The 22,641-nt window shown below is 39.0% G+C and overlaps 2 protein-coding genes across 2 annotated transcripts; one reads left to right on the top strand and one right to left on the bottom strand.

The window, feature by feature from the left end:
- Positions 1–7,859: 7,859 nt before the first annotated feature.
- Positions 7,860–8,822, top strand: LOC116865318 (olfactory receptor 51I2-like). The gene has a single exon (XM_032853587.1). It carries the CDS (start codon positions 7,860–7,862, stop codon positions 8,820–8,822), a length of 963 nt encoding a protein of 320 aa, XP_032709478.1.
- Positions 8,823–20,115: 11,293 nt separating this feature from the next.
- LOC116865317 (olfactory receptor 51E1) lies at positions 20,116–21,069 on the bottom strand. The gene has a single exon (XM_032853586.1). It carries the CDS (start codon positions 21,067–21,069, stop codon positions 20,116–20,118), a length of 954 nt encoding a protein of 317 aa, XP_032709477.1.
- Positions 21,070–22,641: the final 1,572 nt, after the last annotated feature.

The raw sequence follows: 22,641 nt of genomic DNA, 5'->3' as shown, positions 1-22,641 counted from the left end.
TTTACTAAGTTCAAGCCATACTCCAAGCAATGGAAGCTATAGATGTAACTTTACAAACAGCTGTGGAGCAAATGGGCATCCTTTGCTCCAAAAAGCATCTTCTTGCTCAAGAATGGATTTCCTCCAGTCTTCCACAGTTGCCTGAGATTGTATTGGTAGAAACTCATTCTATTTTGCCTCAGCTCTTAAAATTGGATGTCCCCGGGGTAGAGCCACCTTCATTTGAAAGTCCTCCCAAAGAGACCGCTGAGGCAGGCACTTTCTTCACTGGCAGGCACACTGGCAGAAAACTGGGGCATTGGCAATTTGAAATAAGATTAGGAGGCCAATGTTTGGGAATATAAATGTTTTTTTAAGATGCTTCTGTGAATATCGCTTTGAATCCTGACATCAGTTTTTTTGGGTTTACATCCAGGAATGGCATAACTGGATGATATGGTACTTCTACTTCTTTTTGAGGACCTGAATACTGTTTTCCAGAGAGGCTACACCAGTTTACATTACTGCCAACAGTACACAGAGGTTCCAATTTGTCCACATCCTTACCAATATTTGTTATCATTTGAATGTTTCTTTCTTTCTTTTTCTTCCTTCCTTCCTTCCTTTCTTTCTTTCTTTTTCTTTCTTTCTTTCTTTCTTTCTTTCTCTTTCTTTTCTTTTTTCTTTTTTCCCTTTCTTTCTTTCTTTCTTTCTTTTTCTTTCTTTCTTTTTCATCCTTTCTTTCTTTCTTTCTCTCTTTCTTTTTCATCCTTCCTTTCTTTCTTTCCTGATCATAGCCACCCTAAAAGGGTTGGCATGATATTTCACTGTAGTTTTGATTTGCTTTTCATTAGTAATTAGTGATGTTGAGCACCTATTCATATACCTGCTGGCCCTTTGCATGTTTTGGAGAAATATATATTCAATTCCTTAGTCCATTTGTTAATCAGGTTTTTTGGAGTTTCTGTTATTGAGTTGGAAGAGTCCCTTATATATATTTTTATATTAGTCCTTTATCAGGTATGTGGTTTACAAATATTTTCTCTTATTCCATGGGTTGCCTTTTTTACTCTGTTGTTTCCTTTTCTGTGCATTAACTTTTTAGTTTGCTGCAGCCACACTTGTCTAATTTTGTTTTTTATTGATTGTGCCTTTGGCCCATATCTAATAAATTATTGCCAAGTCCAAAGTCATAAAAATTCTTCTCTGTTTTTTTAGGAGTTTTATAAGTTCAGGTCCATTTTTTTGTATATGGTATAAGAGTCTGATATCATTCATTTGCATGAGGACACCCAGTTTTACCAACCATTTGTTAAGGAAATTGTCTTTACGCCATTGCATATTCTTGGGACCCTTGTCAAAAATCAGTTGACTGTACATATGCCATTTATTTCTGGGCTCCCTATCCCAAATGTCAGTTTTTATACCAATAGCATACTGATTTTTTTTTTATTTTTAAAATAATCTCTACACCCAGCATGCTCATCTACAACTGAACCAGCCAGGTACCCATACCATACTGTTTGAAATTACTGTAGACTTACAAAGTACTTTGAAATCAGGAAATGTGACACCTCCAAATTTGTTTTCTATCTCAGACTACTTTGACTATTTTGGATCTCTTGTGGCTCCATATGAATTTTAGGATTATTTTCTCCTATTTCTATAAAAAATGTAATTGAGATTTTCATAGGAACTGCATGGAATTCATAGATCACTTTGGGTAATGTGGATTTTTGTGACAATATTAAGTCTTTCAATCCATGAACATGCAATGTCTTTCTATTTATTTGTGACTAAATTTCCTTCATCAATAATTTATAGTTTTCTGTATATAAGTCTTTCACCTCCTTGATCCAGTTACTCCTAAGTATTTTATTCTTTTTTTTTTTTTTTTTTTTTTGAGAGAGAGAGAGGACAGCAAGGAGGGGCCAAGGGAGAGAGAGTCTGGAGCAGACTCCATTCTGAGCATGGAGCCCCTTGCTGGGCCTGATCTCACTCCAAGATCACAAACTGAGCCAAAACCAAGAGTCAGATGCTCAAGAGCTATACCACCCAGGCACCCATTTTATTTTTCTGAAGATTTTATTTATTTCTTTATTTGGGAGAATGAGCATGAGTAGGTGGAGGTGCAAAGGGAAAGGGAAAGGGACTAGCAGACTCCCTGCTGCACACAGAGCCCAACACTGGCTCAATGCTGAGCTCGATTCCGGGATCCTGAGATCGTGACCTGAGCCGAAGTCAGTCACTTAACTGACTGAGCCACCCAGGCACCTCATCTCAGTATTTCATTCTTTTTGATGTCATTGTAAATGGGATTGTTTTATTAATTTTGTTTTTGGATAGTTCACTGTTCATATATAGACACACAACTGATTTTTGTATGTTGATTTTGTTTCCTGCAACTTCACTAAATTTGTTTATTAGTTGTCACAGGTTTTTTTTTAAAGGAGTTTTGGGAGTTTTCTATACATAAGATCATGTTGTCTACAAAGAAAGATAATTTTACATTTTACATTGCAATTTGGATGCTTTTATTTCTTTTTGTTCTCTAATTGCTCTTCTTAGGACTTTCAGTTCTGTGTTAAATAGAGGTGGAAAGAATGGCCATCCTTGCCTGGTTCCTGATCTTAAAGGAAAATATTTGAGTTTTCCATTGTTGAATATGATGTTAGCTGTGGGCCTGTCATAAAAATCTTTTATTATGTTGAGATATTTTTCTCACATATCTAGTGCTCCCATTTTCATTGCCCCATTATTCATAACAGCCAATATCCAACAATCCAAGTGTCTATCAAAAGATGAATGGATAAAGAAAATGTGGTATATACATACTGTAGAATATTATTCAGCCTTAAAAAAAAAGAAATGCTGCCATTATAACAAGGAAACTTTTGGAGTTGAGAGATATGTATATTACCTTGATAGTGATGATAAATTCATGAATGAATGCTTAGATCCAAATTCATTAAAGTGTATACATTGAATAAGTGCAGTTTTTTGCACATCAGTTGTATCTCAATAAAGATGCTATGCGTGTACACACACACAGACACACACACCAGATACTGCTGCATTTCACATGTGTGGTTTCTTCAGGTTTTCAATTTATTTTACTCTATTAGGATAAAAAAGAAACTCCTGGGGATGGAACAAGATAGCAAAAAAAAAAAAATTTCCTAGGATGGAAGACACTCTGCTTTAAAAACACAAAAACAGAGATATGGAAGCTCTCAGTAAAGATGTGTGCCTTCATTCATCTCTCTCTGTCTTGGGACACTTTATTCCCCATCTATCTTCTGAGGTTACTTGATACATATTCACTGTGCAACAGAATGAGGCTTTCACAATGATATCACATGAAGAATAGACACAGGAAATAGGGGCGCTTAACCTGCCTGAGCCCTGGGGGCCATGGGGAGAGTAGACAGAGACACAAAGAACCCTGAGTCTCTGAAAGATTCTATTGCTGGGGGGTGGGGGGCCCGCAAGGCAGAAAATGTTGTGTGTGACTCCAGAAGCCTGATCTGATATCATTAAAAGGCACAGTAAAGGAAAAAACCGAAATGCCCAATAAAATTTCCTACAGATATGGTAGAATGGATAAACCTAGAGATGATGATGATTCTAGGCATCTCCTCCACAATTTAGTTGCTCAAATATCTCATTTGCTGCCCTCTATGCCAACACATGTATCCCACACATTTTCCATTGCCCAGGAAAAAGCAAGCACAGACTATCCTCTGTGGCTATGGCTTGGACATCCCTGGGGAATAGCAACTCACTAAGGCATCCAGCCAGTAGTATAAAGGTAGTATCTTAGTTGCATATTTTTCCTGGCTTCTTCAGGATGTGGAGAGGTAGAGAAGGCTGTGATAAGCAAAGTGAGTATCTTGGGGCCCAGACACAGTCTCTTCTACACTCTTTAGAAGGACCGAGGTCTGGTTACTGAGTCTGAGATCCCCTTTCTTCAGCTGCTGCCAAGAGGAAGAGCCAGTGGGATGGGGGTGAGCAGATGTTAGAGAAGCAAGAAGAAGAGTAAGGAGGCCTGGACTTCGAGAGACAGCAGGTCTATGCACCTAGATACGGCACAGGAAAGGAAGGCAGCTACTTTCCTAAAGCATAGAAAATGTCCTGATTCAGATAATTGTTCAGAAACCCAGACTCTGTGTCCAAGCAGATTAGTATTCTTTTGCTTCTCTAAGGAGAGCAACAGTGTAAGAGTATCTGAAAAATCCCATCCCAGCAAGCATCCTGCCAGTGATCTGAATGTTTGCTTGGTGTCTCAACTCTCATTATGAGATTGTCCTTCATAATCTTCTGAGTAAGAGCCTTTTAGAAAAGCACTTGGCATATACATTGCAAAATGATTACACCTTAGTGTTGGATCACATCTCCATCACATAATTATAATTTCCTTTTTTTGTGGGAAAAAAAGAATTAAAAAAAAAAAGAAATGCACTCGGCTTTGGGTTAAGAAAGCATGGTGGATTCAGCTCTTTGTTTCTAGGCAACTTAACTTTCCCTAGACACACCCAGTGACAAGTTCCCAGAATCCTAGACTGTTCAAACAGAAATTATTTAGTTCCTCAGAGGAGAGCTATAATTGGCAATATCTTTGATCCTTTAGTATCCTGGAAATAATAACAGAAAACCAAACCCAGTCTCACTTCCAGGCTTAAGCAACTTAATATAACACTTTTGGATTTCATGGGAACCAGGAAACTTATCAATCCAACTTGGCTACTAAAATGGGCAGAAAAAATAAAATCTGTCCTTTCACCACACAGAATCCCTTCCCAATGTCAGACTCTTCGTAAAACTATAATATTCACAAAATGTAATAAGTGATAGAAAAGCCATTATCTGGATATAAGGGAAAAATTGGCTTGACTGCATAAGAGCTGTCCCTAAATTTTAGCAACTTGTCTTAAATGGTATCATATAATCTTCCCTTGTGAGCTCCAGGCTTCTTGTAATATTCTATTTAATTTAGCATTTGGATACTTCACAACAATAAGAGCAATAGATCACACAAATCCCAGACTTGCATAGGAACTTCATATCAATGAGGGGACAAGGGCAATTTCTACAACAAATGGAGGATATGTCAATTATTCAGTATTAGATAAATCAGTGCAGGATGAAAGAGAGAGAATGGTGATATAAATCCCAGGTAAAATCAATCCTCAAATCAATCCTGCAAATCAAAGGAAACCACAGAATGCACCCTCTATTCTGATTTAAGCTGCCAATGACAAAGTATTTCCTGGTTTGATCTTAAAATAGTACGATAAAAGTAGATACTAACTGCATTAATCTAAAGGAACCATGAGTCTTTACTATATATACACTATACAGTATAAATTGTGAATATGTGCACCTAGGAGGTGCATAAGAAATGTGACTTAGATTAGTAAAAGGAAAAACAGGAATGAGATAATTAGCACAATAAAAGGCAAATGGCTTTATAAGAAGGACACAAAAGGTCACAATGAGCAACAAAGGGACAGTTTTGTGAGAAATAGGAAGGCGCTTTATTCACACAGCTTCAAATTATGTAACCATGGAACAACAGGAGATTACAAGCTCTTCCAGATAATCTGATCCAACTAGCCCCACACTTCACAAATCTCCAGCATGTAGGACAGCTCATGGCCAATACAGGCAATGTAAAACCACTGAATGTGTTTAAGTAAAATAGACCTGAATTTAGACTCATTTCCAGAATGGCCTATAGGAACTCACTAAGCATCTCCCCTCCCGTTTTACTATTTTTATATTACCATTTTTAATGTTTATTATATTATTTAAGGGGTGCCTGGGTGGCTCAGTGGGTTAAAGCCTCTGCCTTCAACTCAGGTCATGATCCCAGGGTCCTGGGATTGAACCCTACATCTGGCTCTCTGCTCCATGGGGAGCTTGCTTCCTTTCTCTCTATCTGCCTGTCTCTCTGCCTACTTATGATCTCTGTCTGTCAAATAAATAAATAAAATCTTTTTTAAAAATTAAGAAAAAATACACACAAATAACATACATGGTCTTTTTTTTTTCTTCAGGTTGTATTTATTTATTTGGGAGGGACAGAGAGCATGAGAGAGAGGGGCAGAGGGAGGATTACCTCAAGCAGATTAAGATTCTGACCCTGAGATCATGACCTGAGCCAAAACCAAGAGTCGAACACTCAACCAACTGTGCCACTGAGGGGCACCAAACTTTTATGATTATTTTTAAGACCAAGAGATATTATTTACAAACAAATAAGTGAGGGGTCTAATATCTGAAACATAAGAGATATTCAATAATTGATAAATTGGTAAATTTAGTTGCCCAGGATCAGATACTAAATTGGTGACATTAATAGGATGGATCCCACTAAATACTAAAGGAGACTAGACTAAAACATGATTCATGTTTTCAGTGTGTGGCTGTAGAAATTCAAACTCTTGGAAAAGCATCTCAGGGCCCATATTCTCTGTAATTATGGCCCACGCAGCTGGTCAGGTGTCTGTGCTGACTGATTCACAGGTAGGCATACTTACAAGAACAAATCAAGACCTCAAGCTGAGTGTGATGGGGGCTGACCAAAATGTTTGGCTGGATTTTTAAAGGTTTGGGGGAATGTTGAGTGAATGGAATGAGGGGATGATTCTTGAAAAGCAATGGGTAGCCTGGATTACAAGAACATCAATTTATCCAGGTTGATATGCTCTGGGCAAGGCATGGGTGAACCACAAATATTTAAGTGTTCTCAGTGACCTGGGGAGCATCAAATGTTTCTTCATTTACCAATCCTTTCCTAGTACTTATGTTCATTTTCAGTCTGGGACTTTATAATTACTGGGACATAATTAAAAGAGAAGGTCCTAGGATCTATATTCAAACCCTCCAAACACAAAAAGATCTTGATTTCTCATAGCTAACTCAGGGGTGCCTGCGTGGCTCAGTCGTTAAGCATCTGCCTTTGGCTCAGGGCATGATCCCCGGGTCCTGGGATGGAGCCCTGCATCAGGCTCCCAGCTCAGTGGGAAGCCTGCTTCTCCTTCCTCAACACCCACTGCTTGTGTTCTCTCTCCCTCTGTCAAATAAATAAATAGAATCTTTTAAAAATAATAACAATAATAACTGACTTGGAAGAATGCTGTAGTATTCTCTTCTTGAAATGGACTTCAGAATTTCTTTTCTTTCACTTTAACTAAAATATTTCCCTTCTCTGTCAGCAAGGTAATTATGACACAACAATGAAATAATTATGTGAAAGCATTTAGAATACAGCCAAATGCAGTATTAACAGGAAAAAATAAGGACCAAGACACAGATGACAATGACGACGATGATGATGATGATGATGAGCATTTAGAGAGGGCTTTACATATTAAAGAGCATTAACAAACATCCCTTCATAACAATGAATCATGGAACACTGAAAAAATAACATAAATTTTTTTTAAAGTGCTCTACAAAATAAAAGAAAGAAAGAAAAGAAATAACTAAATTCTAATTCTATTTCAATCATTTTTGTATGGTAATCATGAGGAAGTTAAACTATCCCCTACATTCTACATTGGTTTGAGGACATATTTGCTGATGTATGTATATTCTTGGAACACCAGCTGGTGGGTGTTAGAGAGGGCACGGACTGCATGGAGCACTGGGTGTGGTACAAAAACAATGAATACTGTTATGCTGAAAATAAATTTAAAAAAATGATAAAAATGATTAAAAAAATAATACAAAGAGCTGAGAAGATGGGAAATAATGAAATAACCTACATAGCATGACTAATTGTCTTCCTAATAACAAGTGTCTTGTCATTATCTTTCTTTCTGTGCAGATTAAAGAAGTCACATCTTTCCAGAAACCTCAACTGCTTTCCAAAGATGCTGCCTTCCCAGTCCTATGTCAATATCTCCTTCTTCCAGCCACATGCCTTCCTGATGATTGGCATCCCAGGGCTGGAGGCTATTCATGGATGGATCTCCATCCCCTTCTCCTCTATGTACACGGTGGCCCTCACTGGAAACTGCCTGATCCTCTTGGCTATAAGGAGAACTCCCAGCCTGCACCAGCCCATGTACTATTTTCTGTCCATGCTGGCCCTCACTGATGTGGGCCTCACTCTGTCCACACTGCCCACCACCCTGGCTGTGCTCTGGTTTGACCATCGGCTCATAGGTTTCAATGCCTGCCTGGTCCAGATGTTCTTCCTCCACTCTTTCTCTGTGGTGGAGTCGTCAGTGCTCCTGGCCATGTCATTTGACCGTTTTGTGGCCATCTCCAACCCTCTTCACTATGCAGCTGTCCTCACCGATAATGTCATCATTAGTATTGGGCTGGCCATTGTGGCCCGTGCTACCCTTTGTCTCTTCCCAGTGCCCTTCCTGCTCAAACGTCTGAACTTCTGCCCTAATAAGATCCTCTTGTCCCACTCATTCTGTTTCCATCCTGATGTGATGAGAAGAGCCTGTGCTGACATCACAATAAACATCCTCTATGGGCTTTGTATGGCACTGTCCACTGGAGGCATCGATTCTCTGCTCATCATTCTCTCCTACATTCTCCTCCTACACACAGTGCTAGGACTGGCATCTCCCAGGGAACGCATCCGAGCCTTCAACACGTGTGTCTCCCATATCCTGGCTGTTTTTGTCTTCTTCATCCCAGGCATTACCCTGTCCATGATACACCGTTTTGGGGGGCACCTACCTCCCATTGTACATGCCTTAGTTGCCTATACATACCTGGTGGTGCCCCCTGTGCTCAACCCCATCATCTACAGTGTGAAATCCAAGCCTATCAGGGAGGCCATGATTAGGATGCTAAAGAGGAAAGACCAAAGCTGATGAAACTATGAAATATAACAGGGTCTGGGTACCATAAAAGAGACTTCCTATTCCTTGCAGGAAACTGCTACCTTTAAAAAGCACTAAAAACTCCTGGCCAAGGCTAGTGGGAAGACCATCAAGATAATCCATGTTGCAAATTTACATTCACTGTTTACTTGGTACTGGAAACAGTGCTGGGGATTAAAGACTGAAAAATATATTAAACATGATCCTTTCTCTCCTGGTACAAACATAGTCTTATACCAGGACAAAGGCAGGTAAATACAGAACCAGAACACAAGTGCCATAATAAAGTTCTGTGCAAGAGATTACTAGAGGAACTGCAAATTAGTAGTTGCCAGAATTTGCCTGGGAAGATCAGACAAACCTCTACAAAGGAGAGACTGTTTTTTGTTTCATCTTGAAAAATGTATGGGGTCTTTCTAGGCAAAGTAAAAATTCAGTAAGAAAGATAAAAACCTAGGAAGAAAGAGCAACATTAAAAAAAAAGACTCCATATTTTCAAAGAAATAAATGTGTTTGTGGGAAGATAACCATTCCTGAACTTCTTTATGCCTTTACCACTTGTTATATTGATACAAGTGTGACTGTGGTATAGAGCTTAAAGAGGGAGTGGTACAGGATGAAGCCAGAAAGGTTGTACAAACTGTACAGAATTGTACAGAACTATGCATACTCTGCTGAGATTGGTTTGTCCAAAAACATATGAATCATTTATTAAATATTTTTTACTATAAAATAAGTTAGGAATATGAATTGCAGATTAGAAGTGTGTTGATATATAAGTGAGACTGGAGCCAAAGGCTATCAACTTTTAACCTCTTATCTGGTCTCAGGGTCTTCTCAGACATCACTTACTCTGCCTGTAATGTTCTCACATCCTCTTTCCCCCTTACCTATGTATCATTCCTAGCTTCATTTCTCATTAGTCAAGTAGAAGCTTAATTTCTCAGAAAAACCTGGCCAACTCTCTTTTTCACATTATTCACTGGACTGTGTTTGTGTCCTATGCAATATATGTACATATATAATAGTTTGTCACTTGACTAGACTGTAAACCCCAAGTAAGGGTGCCAAAATATACTCAGTTTATAGTGGTATCTGTGAAATAATAGCTGCTTAATAATTCCTTTGAATGTATACATGAATTTGAGTGCGAAAAAGGGCAACAGATTAATTAATTAAGAGATAACTTAGAAATGTTTACTCCTGGGAGCCTCTAGTCTTTCAGAGAAAAGAATACATATAAATAATTGCAAAGTTTGTGTAAAGGTTTCCAGTTGAGCTTGGTTAGCTGACCTGGAGATGTGAGAAGTGCAAACCAACTGACTGAACTAAAGTCCCTCACCTAAGTAAAGGTTTTCTACTTTTTCACCATACAGGATCTCCAAGGCCATTTTCCCGGAATTAATGTCCTTCATACCTGAGTTAAATACTCTGGTTCCATAAAGAGTTTTTGTAAGAAAGAAAATTGTGATACTAAGATTTGTTAATATATTTCTGCTTGAGTATACCTTCTATTTTTTCAAGATTTTTTATTTTAGAGAGAGAACGCATATGAGTAAGAGAGGGGCAGAGGGAGGAGAAGATGGAAAGAATGCCAAGAAGACTTCCACTGAGCATGAAGCCCAGTGAAGGGCTTGATCCCAGGACCTGGGATCATGATCTAAGCCAAAATCACAAGTCAGACACTAAACTGAGCCACTGTGGCACACCTCGAGTGTACCTTACAAAGTGATGCTGAAAGGGGATGTGTGTCTTTCTTATCTGGAAGCCCTGGAGAAGAATCTGTTTCCATATTCATTTGGCTGTTGGCAGAAGCCAGTCCCTTGAGATTATTCAATTGTTGTCTATTGGCCTTCCTCAGCTCCTTAAGGCTGCTCACATGACCTCTTTCATCACCAAACCAGCAACAATGCATCACATCCTTCTCGTATTTTGACTATCTCTAACTTTTTCTGTTACCAGCTAGTTGCAGGAATGTCTCTTCTTCTAAGGATTCATCTATCTTAAGGTCAGCTATGCCATATAATAACACAATACCAGAAGTGATATTTCACATATTCAAAGGTTTGGGGAATTAGAACAGGATGTTTTCATGGGGTGTTCAGAATTCTGCCTACCACATGACTGAATAAATGGATTAATTAATGGATGTTTCTATGAAAGTACACAATCAGGGTATCTCACCTGTTCAAAGGATTAGGAATTGCTTTTCTCAAAATATGATAATTATGAAGATGTCTAAATTTTGAAGAGAAATTAACTAGGAAAAAATAGAGTGTTTAGGGAAAGGTATATCAGGCAAAGAAAGCCTTGTCTCCAAAGAGCTTGTAGAAGGTAAAGCATGGTGCAGTAAAGGAATGAAATGAAAAGCGGTATGATTGAAGTCAAAGAGCAAAGAACCTATGGTTCAAGACAAGTATGAAAACATAAATGAGAAATATGGGAAATAATTAATGTGCTAATCATGGATGAGGGTAGTTTTGACACAATCGCATTTATTTTTAATACAGCATTTTATATTATGTTGTAGAGAACAGATTAAATTAAAGCTGTAAGGCATGCAAATTTATCAGAAGGCACTGAAATAGTTGAGATGAGATTTAGTGGAAATTTGGACTGGGTGTGTGGAAATAAAGAAAAAGAGACGGGTTCAAACTTATATGTTCAAACAATAGAAATTGTATAACTTGATTTTGGATCAAATATGAAGCTAAGAAAAGAAAAAGGAAAGGCCAAGGGTGACTGCTAGTTTGGGACACTTCAGGGTAAATGGTGGTATGATTAACTGGAACATGAAACATGAATAGAGAAACTTAGTTTGGTAAAGAATATCATGAGCTGGGTTATGGACACTCTGAGCATGAACTCCCCTGGAAGTATCCAAATGGCTAGACCACACAGGCCATTGGACTTGTAGCCTGGGAGCTCTAGATTAGCCAAATGGTCTAGTCTAGAGATAAAATTTAAGTCATGATATACAGATGACAATAAAAACCATCAACCCAAGTGTGACTATGTAACAACTAAAAGGCTGATTCCAGATGCTCTAATACCATGTTCTCTCATAAGGCAGAAAAAAAAAATATATGTGGCAAAGGAAACTGAGAGGTACTGAAAGAGATAAGAGGAAAACCATGAATGTGATGCCATGGAGGTCATAGGAAGAAAATATTTCAAGAAAGAGGGAGTGGTCAACTGTGTTGAATGTTGTTGAAAAGTCAAGGAAGATAAAGACTTAAAACCTCAAACGCACAGAGATCCTTAATGATGATAGTGAATGCTCTTTGGTAGTTTGACTGAGGCCAAAGTTATATCGGAGCAATGAAAGATGAAAGATGCATATTCGGAGATAAGTTATAGATAATTTTTCTAAGAGATTTGACTAAGAAAGGAAAGGGATAAAAGAGTAATATAAAATCTAGGCAGGTTTATACTTGTTTTGAATATGGAAGAGACTTGAACATAATGAATAATGAATGCTAGAAATGACTGAGATGGTAAATTTGAATAACCAAGAGGAAGCAGGAAAAATAATGTAAGTTTCCTTATATTAAATTCATAAATTCAGACCTCCAGTGTCTTCTCTGGCAGGATAGACAGCAGTCTGACCTAATCTAAACTGAGTCCCTCACTTTCCAGGTTTTATTTCTGTTACTTTCTTTTTATTCAACAACTATTTATTCAGTGTTGTATTTACAAGGCTAGACTACTTTAACAACAACAAAAATATGTTCAGACACTTAACACATTCAGTTTTCACCCCTTCACCTGGTGCAAATATGGGTTGGTGGGGAGTTGTAGGGAGAAGGGTGAGGCTCTAAATAACTTTTCAAGAACTCAGGCTGCTGGTGGTTTACCACATGCAACACACAGGTTCCTAAGTCACATGTGATGTCAACATAGAACACTGCACAAAGGAGGGTTTTCGAGCCAGTCCTAGACGTGGAAGAGGTCACTTCCACTCACACTGAAAGTGGTGGCTAGAATTTAATCATACACAACTCACAGGAAGCTAGGAAATGCCTCACTGTGTGTCCAGGATGGGAAGGAATTAGGTTTGGTGAACAATAGTCAATGTCTGCCATAAGTACATATTACACCCCAGGCACATTGCAGAATGCCAAGGGTGCAAAGACGAAGAGATTCAATGAAACAGTGCCCTCAGACACTCACATACAACTCAGCAGTAAACACAAGTATTAAATAAGCATTTCCCAAATATATGAGTATTATAAGAAAAGAAAAAAGTGTGTTGTGGGAATACCTATCAGAGAAACTGAGGACTGAAAACAGAAATGAATCTCAATCACATATAAAATCACATGTTTCAGAGGTTGTTATTTGAATTTCTTTTTTATTATTATTATTATTTTTTTAATCTTTTTTTTATTTATTTTCAGCATAACAGTATCCATTGTTTTTGTACCACACCCAGTGCTCCATGCAATCCGTGCCCTAATACCTACCACCTGGTTCCCCCAACCTCTCACCCCCCCACCTCTTCAAACCCTTCAGATTGTTTTTCAGAGTCCATAGTCTCTCATTTTTCACCTCCCCTTCCAATTTCTCCCAACTGCCTTCTCCTAACTCCCCATGTCCTCCATGCTATTTGTTATGCTCCACAAATAAGTGAAACCATATGATAATTGACTCTCTCTGTTTGACTTATTTCACTCAGCATAATCTCTTCCAGTCCCATCCATGTTTCTTCAAAAGTTGGGTATTCATCCTTTCTGATGGAGGCATAATACTCCATAGTGTATATGGACCACATCTTCCTTATCCATTCATCCGTTGAAGGGCATCTTGGTTCTTTCCACAGTTTGGTGACCGTGGCCATTGCTGCTATAAACGTTGGGGTACAGATGGCCCTTCTTTTCACTACATCTGTATCTTTGGGGTAAATACCCAGTAGTGCAATTGCAGGGTCATAGGGAAGCTCTATTTTTAATTTCTTGAGGAATCTCCACACTGTTCTCCAAAGTGGCTGTACCAACTTGCATTCCCACCAACAGTGTAAGAGGGTTCCCCTTTCTCCACATCCCCTCCAACACATGTTGTTTGCTGTCTTGCTAATTTTGGCCATTCTAACTGGTATAAGGTGATATCTCAATGTGGTTTTAATTTGAATCTCCCTGATGGCTAGTGATGATGAACATTTTTTCATGTGTCTGATAGCCATTTGTATGTCTTCATTGGAGAAGTGTCTGTCCATATCTTCTGCCCATTTTTTGATATGATTATCTGTTTTGTGTGTGTTGAGTTTGAGGAGTTCTTTATAGATCCTGGATATCAATCTTTTGTCTGTACTGTCATTTGCAAATATCTTCTGAATTTCTTGATTAAGACTGTTTTCACATCATACTGAAGACAAAACCTGTTAAGCCTTGGAAATAGTGCCCTCAGAAACGTGCTGATTCCTGTGCTTCTATAATGAGACTGTCTTCTTGTTCCATACCACACAATACCCCAAATAAAGCACAGTCCTGAAGGATCCCTCACCAGCTACCAGTTACATTCAAATGGCCAATGTGATCTCCATCTACTGTCTCACACTTCCCATTTTAGGCCATGGCTCCAAAGCCTTGCTAAGTATAGCTTGCTGAGCCCTATGCCAGGACCTCCTAACTCAGAATCTATAATAACTATAGGTCAAAGCAAAAATGAAAAGGGGAATCACTAATTATTTTGAACTGAATGAAAATGAAACATATTGAATTTGTGAGGTGCAGGTTAAAGCAGTAATTAGAAGGAAATGTATAGCACTACAGGACCTATATAAGAAAAAAAGACCCCAGTAACCTCAGCTTCCACCTTAAGAACTTAGAAAAATAAGAGGAAATCACAACCAATATAAGCAGAAGAAAAATAATAGAGAAATAACAACAAAACAGAAAAAGAAAAATAATGAAAATCAATGAAACCAAAATCTCTTTCATTAAGAAAAGCATTAAGATTGATAGGCTTCCAGCCAAACTGAACAGGAAAGAAACAAGAGAGAAGACACAAATTATCAATACCAGGAATGAGAGTGGTGACCTCACTAAAGATGCTGCAGATATTAAAAAAAGATTATTAAAAAATATTATGCCAATAAATTTCACAACTTAGATGAGATGGAAAATCTCTTGGAAGACTTAAAACATCTTAAGTCAGGATCAAGAAAGGGTGATACATCTTCCACTCCTTCTTAAAGTGTTCCTTCCCATTACCCCCCTTTCTAAAGACATTTTTTCTGGGTGATTTTCACTAGAAGGAATGTTTACCTTCCAAATTCCACACTCTTTACCTTTGAAAGTGTGACTTCTCTTTACATTTGTATGTCTATATCTTAATACAGAACAAAAACTCACAAGAACAGCTTAAAAATAAAGGTAGGGAACAGATTTCCTGTCAATCATAGTGGTGAAAAAGATGAAAAGGAAGAATAAGAGAAGGAAAAGGAAATCAGTTTAGAAGTAAGTCAGGGCTCTGGACATGTCTGGGAAGAAGACCTTGGAAGAAGAGAAGCTCTACTCCTATATAAACTACCCTAGGACCTCTGGTCTAAAGTTGACTTTCTCTCATCCATCCCAACTCTGCTCTAAGTGACAGACATTATAAAAAAAAAAGGATACTTTGCAAGCTCACATGGCTATTGCTGAGAGTAGTAAATGAAAGTTCTCTAAGGTTAGGTTCTCTCTCTTATACTTCTCTATTTGTTTACCCCCCTCCAAAATAGTTCTTACTTTACATTGAATAAAAGAATACATAAATGTGTTAATTATGTGATGCTGGGCTCATGACACCGTGATATGGTGCCACCTGCCTCAACACTGATTCTCCCTGTAACCTCTCTCAGGAATGTCCATTTTTCCAAGAGACTTCTTTGCCTACCATTTTCCTTGGTGAAGCATTGCCTGAAAGTTTTCATGGTGAAGTCTAACACCAACAATTGTGTCCTCTTCTACGTCCCCATTTCAGATATCCATATTCTCCATCCTCCCATTCTTAAACTTTCTTAGAATTAAAAGCCCTGTATTCCCATTAGCTTCCTTAGGAGTGGAAAAGGCAAACTATAATCAGATTCTGCATCAGCTACATTCCCTTTGGATCAAGTTTAACATAAAGAAAGCTTTGAGATGTGAGGGCAATAGATAAGAAGTTGTTCTGAGAATACAGCAGTTCCTCCCCCTTACCCACAGTTTCACTCTCCATGGCTTCAGCTACTTGCAGTCAACCGCATCTGGAAACAGATGAATCTCTCCCTGACACGTCATCAGAAAGTCAATAGTTGCCTAGTGCTGCATCGCAATGCCTACAGAAATCACCTCACTTCATCTATCCTGTAGGCATTTTATCATCTCACATAATCACAAGAAGAAAGGTGAATACAGCACAATAAGATATTTTGAGAAAGAGACACCACATTCACATAGCTTTTATCATGGTATATTATAATTGTTCTATTTTATTATTAGTTATGTTGCTAACCTTGTACTGTGCCTAATTTATAAGTCAAATTATATCATAAGTATGTATATACAGGAAAAAAAATATAGTAGAGTATATATAGGGTTTGATATTATCTGCAGTTCCAGGCATCCAGCTGAGGGTCTTAGAATGTATGCCCTGTGGATAAGCAGGAACTACTGTACCTTAAGAGATAAACAATAAACATCAGCTCTGAAATCCTAAACCAATGGTATAATATAGTCTTTTCCCAAATTCAGGTCTATCTTAAAGGCAAGACAGTGGAAAGGCTAACCCTCCACATGCATGTGCATCACACCCAAGGGAGTCTTATCTCATCTTAATTAAAGAAGTAATAAAGGGTATCTTACTAATCTGAACATATATAACTCAGAAGTCTCACCCCAAACTTTTCTGAACTATAAATGGTCCTGTTTCAAAGTATGAGCCAAAAAGTATGGGACACTGAAGAGAAAATATTTCTTTAGACCTGACAAATTGATAAAGAGCTTCATTTTGTAAGGTGTTACTAAAAAGAGAAAACAGCAAAAGGCAATTCAAAGGAAACAGAGTGAAAGGGAGGATTTAAAAAGTGCAAAAACCACTGAGAGCAAGTACTATAAAGTAGCTAAAAAACACTACGTGGAAAAATTAGAGATATTACACAAAAAAATAAGATGGGGACCAGTATAAAAGTGAAAAAGAATGGCCTACTGTCATTCTAAGAAGTAATGCTATATGGCAGACAATAAAAGACCCTCAGTGGATTTTAAGGAGAGGAGCAAGATAATTGGAATTGTGTTTAGAAAAACTCCTGCAAACTCATGGGATTTTGGACTAGTGCAAAAGATGTTCAAATAAGGAGACAAATGTGGAGGTATGGCACTCCTCTAAGCAAGAGACTAGAGCACTAGTAGTCAGAATGGAGAACACAAGTCATGTTTATTAAACATTCCTAAACAAACCTTAAAAAATGAGTAACTTACGACTGAGAGTTACTATTATTCAGACTTTTCCAGGACCCAACAAAAATCCAAGTGACTGAGATGGTAGGGACAGAGACAACAATGTCCAAACAAAGGAAATGGGGAAGGTAAAAAGATACCTGTGTGAAAGGCACATGATGAAGGTCTTTGTCCAGAACATACCTTAACTTCCAGCCAAATCTCCTAAAAAGGCAGCCTATCCTTCTCATTCTACTCTTTAACTCCAGGCCCTTCCAGGTGACGCAGTGAGTATTCATGAAATAAGTGACCAGAAATCTAATCTAGAAGTCAAAAGAGTCCTGCTTTATCTCTATATCTGGCATTTAGTATTTATTAAGAAATTACATAAGGAAGGTAGTGGTAGTGGTGGTGGTAGTGATGGTGTAGTTGTGGTGGTGGTGGTGGTGGTGGTGGTGTGTGTGTGTGTGTTTATACCCACAAAATGTTTAAGTCACTTAAGATCAAACCCATGAAACTTACCCTGAGCATATTAACTCTCACAGACTCGGAATCGCTTCTAAAATCTAGGATAATGGCTGCACTTTTAGAAAAAATTTATAAAGTGTCTGATTCATCTGTTTAGGTTTTCAGATATATATTTTCAGATATAAAACAGATACACACATTTATCATATGCCCATACAGAAGCATGCATACAAACACTAATAAAAAGTCTGGAGAGGGGCTCCTCAGTTGCTCAGTTGCTTAAGCATCCAACTCTTGATTTCAGCTCAGGTCTTGATCTTGGGGTTGTGGGTTCAGGCCCCTCGCTGGATTCCACACTGAGCATGGAGCCTACTTTAAAAAAATCTGGACAAATAAACACCAAGATGCTAACACTGTTTGTCATTTTATGTGAAAGTTTACTGGAATTTATTATATTTTTCTTTTATATTTTGAGAGTGGACAAGTTTGTTTACAGTGATCATATACTGCTATCCCACTAAGAACGAACATCTTCCTCTTTCATTCTCTCTTTCTCCCAATCCCTGTGTCAGGGTACTACTGGCTAAGAGGCTACTCCTCCATCCAAAATGACCAAAGACTGTACTGACTCTAGTTTATGCTCCTAGTTCTGCTGGCCACCACCTTGCTGAACATACCAGATTCTATACTGCTCACAATTCTCATCTTCTGGATTCCAGTCCAAGGAATTAGAAATGCTCTCTCCATACCCTCTCTACCAAGAAGTCTGATAACCATAGCCAGAAAATTCTGGCTGGCTCTGTGTCATGCTTTCTGCTATACTATCTACTTCTCACACTCGTGTACCTCTCTTTGGGCCTGATAAACCCCCTCCACCATGGGTGGTAGTCTCATTTCTGCTCTGTCTATTCCCACTGCACTCCTGGAGTGCCCACACCCTCTTTTTCCCATTCTGCTTCCTTCTAGAAGTGTTGTGTCTACCTTGTGAGGCTCTTAGGTAGACCTCTGGGATCATATTCATGCTAAGTACAGCTGGCAGGGGTGTAGTCTTTATTGGCCTCTCCTACGGTCTTGTTTTACAAGCACTAATCCTGTCAGCTTCCCCTGCAGGGCCATTCAGAGTCTAAGGGATATGTGGTGTCCAGTTATGTGAGCTACTCAGTTTTTTTTGAGCCATGTTTGCCTTAACCTTGCTTTCTGACTAGCCACATGGGCCGTTGACCTTGCTCAGCTTCATGATGTTTCCTACTCTTGATTCCTGGTCTGTGGGAGACTTGCCATTTCTGACATGAGCTTCTAGTTGTTCTGAGCTGCATTTCTCCATGAAGTGTTTCTCCAGGTATCCAGTGAGTGCCTTTACTGCTAACCACACTATTTTCCAAACTAGCCACTTCTGGGGAGTGACCCAAACACACTTATGTTGCTACTACTCAGGTATGGTGGGAAATGGACCCAGAACTATTGGGATTAAAGCCATCAGCAACATTAACAGGAAATTCCTATATGCAATACTAAATGAGTGAGGAAGAAAATTAAATACCTCCCCTAAAAAAATGAAAGACTCTGGAAATGTCTAACTCACTAATTCACAGGTTTCCCTAACAGACCCTCCCCCATAATATGGGATTGGGCATCAAAAGACAATTTTCTGTGACCTCATATAATTCATTGATCCCCATTAACATCAATTTCCCCACTGGTATAATAGTGATACTAACCATATTCCTTCCCAGATCAAAAGGTTGATCAGAAAATTAAGTAAGGAAAAGTCTCCACAAGCTGTGAAACTCTCAAAACAGAGTATCCTCTCTTTCATTAATATAGGTAACTATAGTCTTTTCAAGGTTCTACTTCTAATCCTTCTCTTAAGGGCTGGTGTCCAGAAGAACAGAAATTATTTATTCTCTGTGGAGATTATTTTAAAGAAGAAAATCCAAGTATATCTCTTCCTGGGATCCAATACAGTTAGGGATTCTGAAAAGGAAATCACAGTTTTAAGCCAGATTATCTGATTGTATTGCACTCTTGTGTTTATTTTACTTTGCCATGCTTAACCCTTCATCAATATCCCTTAGATGTGTCACTCTCATCTCAGAATGCTGTAGAGTATCAGTGCAAGCAATTAGAAATTTGGGTTAAATAATTAAATGGGAAGCAATTATCCTCCAGCCACAACCACCTCATGGTTCTAATAATTATATAGAGAGAATTATAAAGGGAAAATAACATTCTAAAATGGGGATTGGTAGGATATGGGTCTACCCCTATCTTATAGAGATTCTCCAACCGGTTTCATGTTTAAAGAATCAGTTGTATTTCTTAACTAGGGAAGATTTTTTTCCCTAATACTGTCTTCTAAAATGTTTATATTAAAATTTGAACTGAAAAACTTTGAGTAAAAAAGGAATTTTCACTGACACCTATGGATCTGAAGTAGGGGTCGTCACATGGAAAAGACGAAGGATGCGCTGCCGGATCTCCTTTGTCTTGACTCCATAAACAATAGGGTTGAGCACAGGAGGAACAAGCAGGTAGATGTTGGCCATGATGATGGGTAGAAGGAAGTCATGTCGCTTGCTGAAACGGTGCACCATAGATAATCCAATGAAAGGTACATAAAATATGAAAACAGCACATACATGAGAGACACAAGTGCCAAATGCCTTTGCTTGGGCTTCACGTGGCAATCCCAATACAGTCTTGAGGATAAGTAGATATGACAAGGAGATGAGAAGTGAGTCTAGGCCAATGGCAGAGATGATGACAATGAGGCCATAGATGATATTGACACGGATATCAGCACAAGCCAGCTTCATGACATCTTGGTGTAGGCAGTAAGAATGGGAAAGAATGTTGGAGTGGCAGAAAGGCAGCCGTTTGATGAAGATAGGCAGGGGTGCCATTAGTGCAGTACCCCGTACCACAGCAGCCATGCCAATCTTGGTAACACGAGGCAATGTTAGCACAGTGGCATGGCGTAATGGGTGGCAAATGGCCACATAGCGGTCAAAGGCCATGGCCAGCAATACTGTGGACTCCATGCCAGATAAGGAGTGGATGGCAAACATCTGTAGCAGACAAGCATCAAATTGGATGATAGTGGAATTGAACCAGAAGATGGCCATCATTTTGGGCATAGATGAAGTGGAGATAAGGATGTCAAGGCCAGAAAGCATGCAAAGAAAAATATACATGGGCTCATGTAGGCTGTGCTCAGTCCGCACAATGCAGATAATTGTCAGGTTACCTAGCACAGCAATAAGGTAGAGGGAGCACAACAGAAAGGCCAACCAGAAATGAGCTTCTTCCAAGCCTGGAAGACCTATTAAAATAAAATATGTGGCATTGGACTCATTGCTTTTGGGGTCCACCATAGTGAAGAAGCTGAGTCTCAACCAGTGCCAGGCAGGTAAATGCTGGAATAAAAACACAAGCCATTGTCAGATCCTCCAGGATCCCAATGCCATGTTTTTTCCCCTCTACCCTGATGTCCTGTTCTCTAGCCCAAACTCTAACTTCATTGACTATCCAAGCTCTGATTCTATTCTAAACTCAACCTAACCACCATTTCAACGCAAGGCCCAATTCTAATTACTAATCCCACCTCTAAAGTCAATCCTGAAAACAAATGAAATACTAAGACAAGTTGCCAGAGAGCAGTTGAGTGTGAAGAAGAGCTCATGGCCAGCATCAGGAAGGACTTACACCATTCACTGGGCTCAGGTTGTGTCAGGAATCTTTGTTCCATCATTGAGCTATTCCATGAGGGTTCCCTCAGACCAGACAGAGAGCAAAACACTGGAAGCATGAGATTTAGGGCAGAGAATGAAAGTTTAATTCAAACTGCTGGAGGGAGAAGGTATAAGGAGCCATATTTAACTTAGAATTTCAGGCAAAGAAGCCAAAGTCATCAGTGTCTTAAACCTTTTGTGCTGACCTCTCTATAACCTATGACACTACAAGGAGTTCCCTTCTTCTTAAAAATTCTCTCTTCTCCTTCTACTGCTCCTAAGCACTCTATGATCACCAGTTCTTGGTCTCCTTTCTGGATCTTCAGCCTCCTATCCTTGACACTTAAGCATACTTTTATTTTTTTTATCATTTTTTTTAATTTATTTTCAGCATAACAGTATTCATTGTTTTTGTACCACACCCAGTGCTCCATGCAATCCGTGCCCTCTCTAATACCCAACACCTGGTTCCCCCAACCTCTCACCCCCCACCTCTTCAGACCCTTCAGATTGTTTTTCAGAGTCCATAGTCTCTCATTGTTCACCTCCCCTTCCAATTTCTCCCAACTGCCTTCTCCTAACTCCCCATGTCCTCCATGCTATTTGTTATGCTCCACAAATAAGTGAAACCATATGATAATTGACTCTCTCTGCTTGACTTATTTCACTCAGCATAATCTCTTCCAGTCCCGTCCATGTTTCTACAAAAGTTGGGTATTCATCCTTTCTGATGGAGGCATAATACTCCATAGTGTATATGGACCACATCTTCCTTATCCACTTGTCCGTTGAAGGGCATCTTGGTTCTTTCCACAGTTTGGGGACCGTGGCCATTGCTGCTATAAACATTGGGGTACAGATGGCTCTTCTTTTCACTACATCTGTATCTTTGGGGTAAATACCCAGTAGTGTAATTGCAGGGTCATAGGGAAGTTCTATTTTTAATTTCTTTTTTTTTTTTTTCAGCATAACAGTATTCATTGTTTTTGTACCACACCCAGTGCTCCATGCAGTCCCTGCCCTCTCTAATACCCACCACCTGATTCCCCCAACCTCCCACCCCCCCCACCTCTTCAGACCCTTCAGATTGTTTTTCAGAGTCCATAGTCTCTCGTTGTTCACCTCCCCTTCCAATTTCCCCCAACTCCCTTCTCCTAACTCCCCATGTCCTTAAGCATACTTTTAGATAATAATGCTCTCAGAAATTTATCCTTA

Source organism: Lontra canadensis, unplaced genomic scaffold (assembly GCF_010015895.1).
Source record: "Lontra canadensis isolate GAN:19392208 unplaced genomic scaffold, GSC_riverotter_1.0 scaffold7, whole genome shotgun sequence".
Lineage (NCBI taxonomy): Eukaryota > Metazoa > Chordata > Mammalia > Carnivora > Mustelidae > Lontra > Lontra canadensis.
The sequence above is the reverse complement of the archived record's forward strand: the minus strand, read 5'-3'. Positions and strand labels throughout refer to the sequence as shown.

Bases quoted from the DNA above. Each gene is read 5' to 3' on its own strand.
- LOC116865317 (XM_032853586.1), bottom strand. From the start codon at position 21,069: ATGGTGGACCCCAAAAGCAATGAGTCCAATGCCACATATTTTATTTTA.
- LOC116865318 (XM_032853587.1), top strand. From the start codon at position 7,860: ATGCTGCCTTCCCAGTCCTATGTCAATATCTCCTTCTTCCAGCCACAT.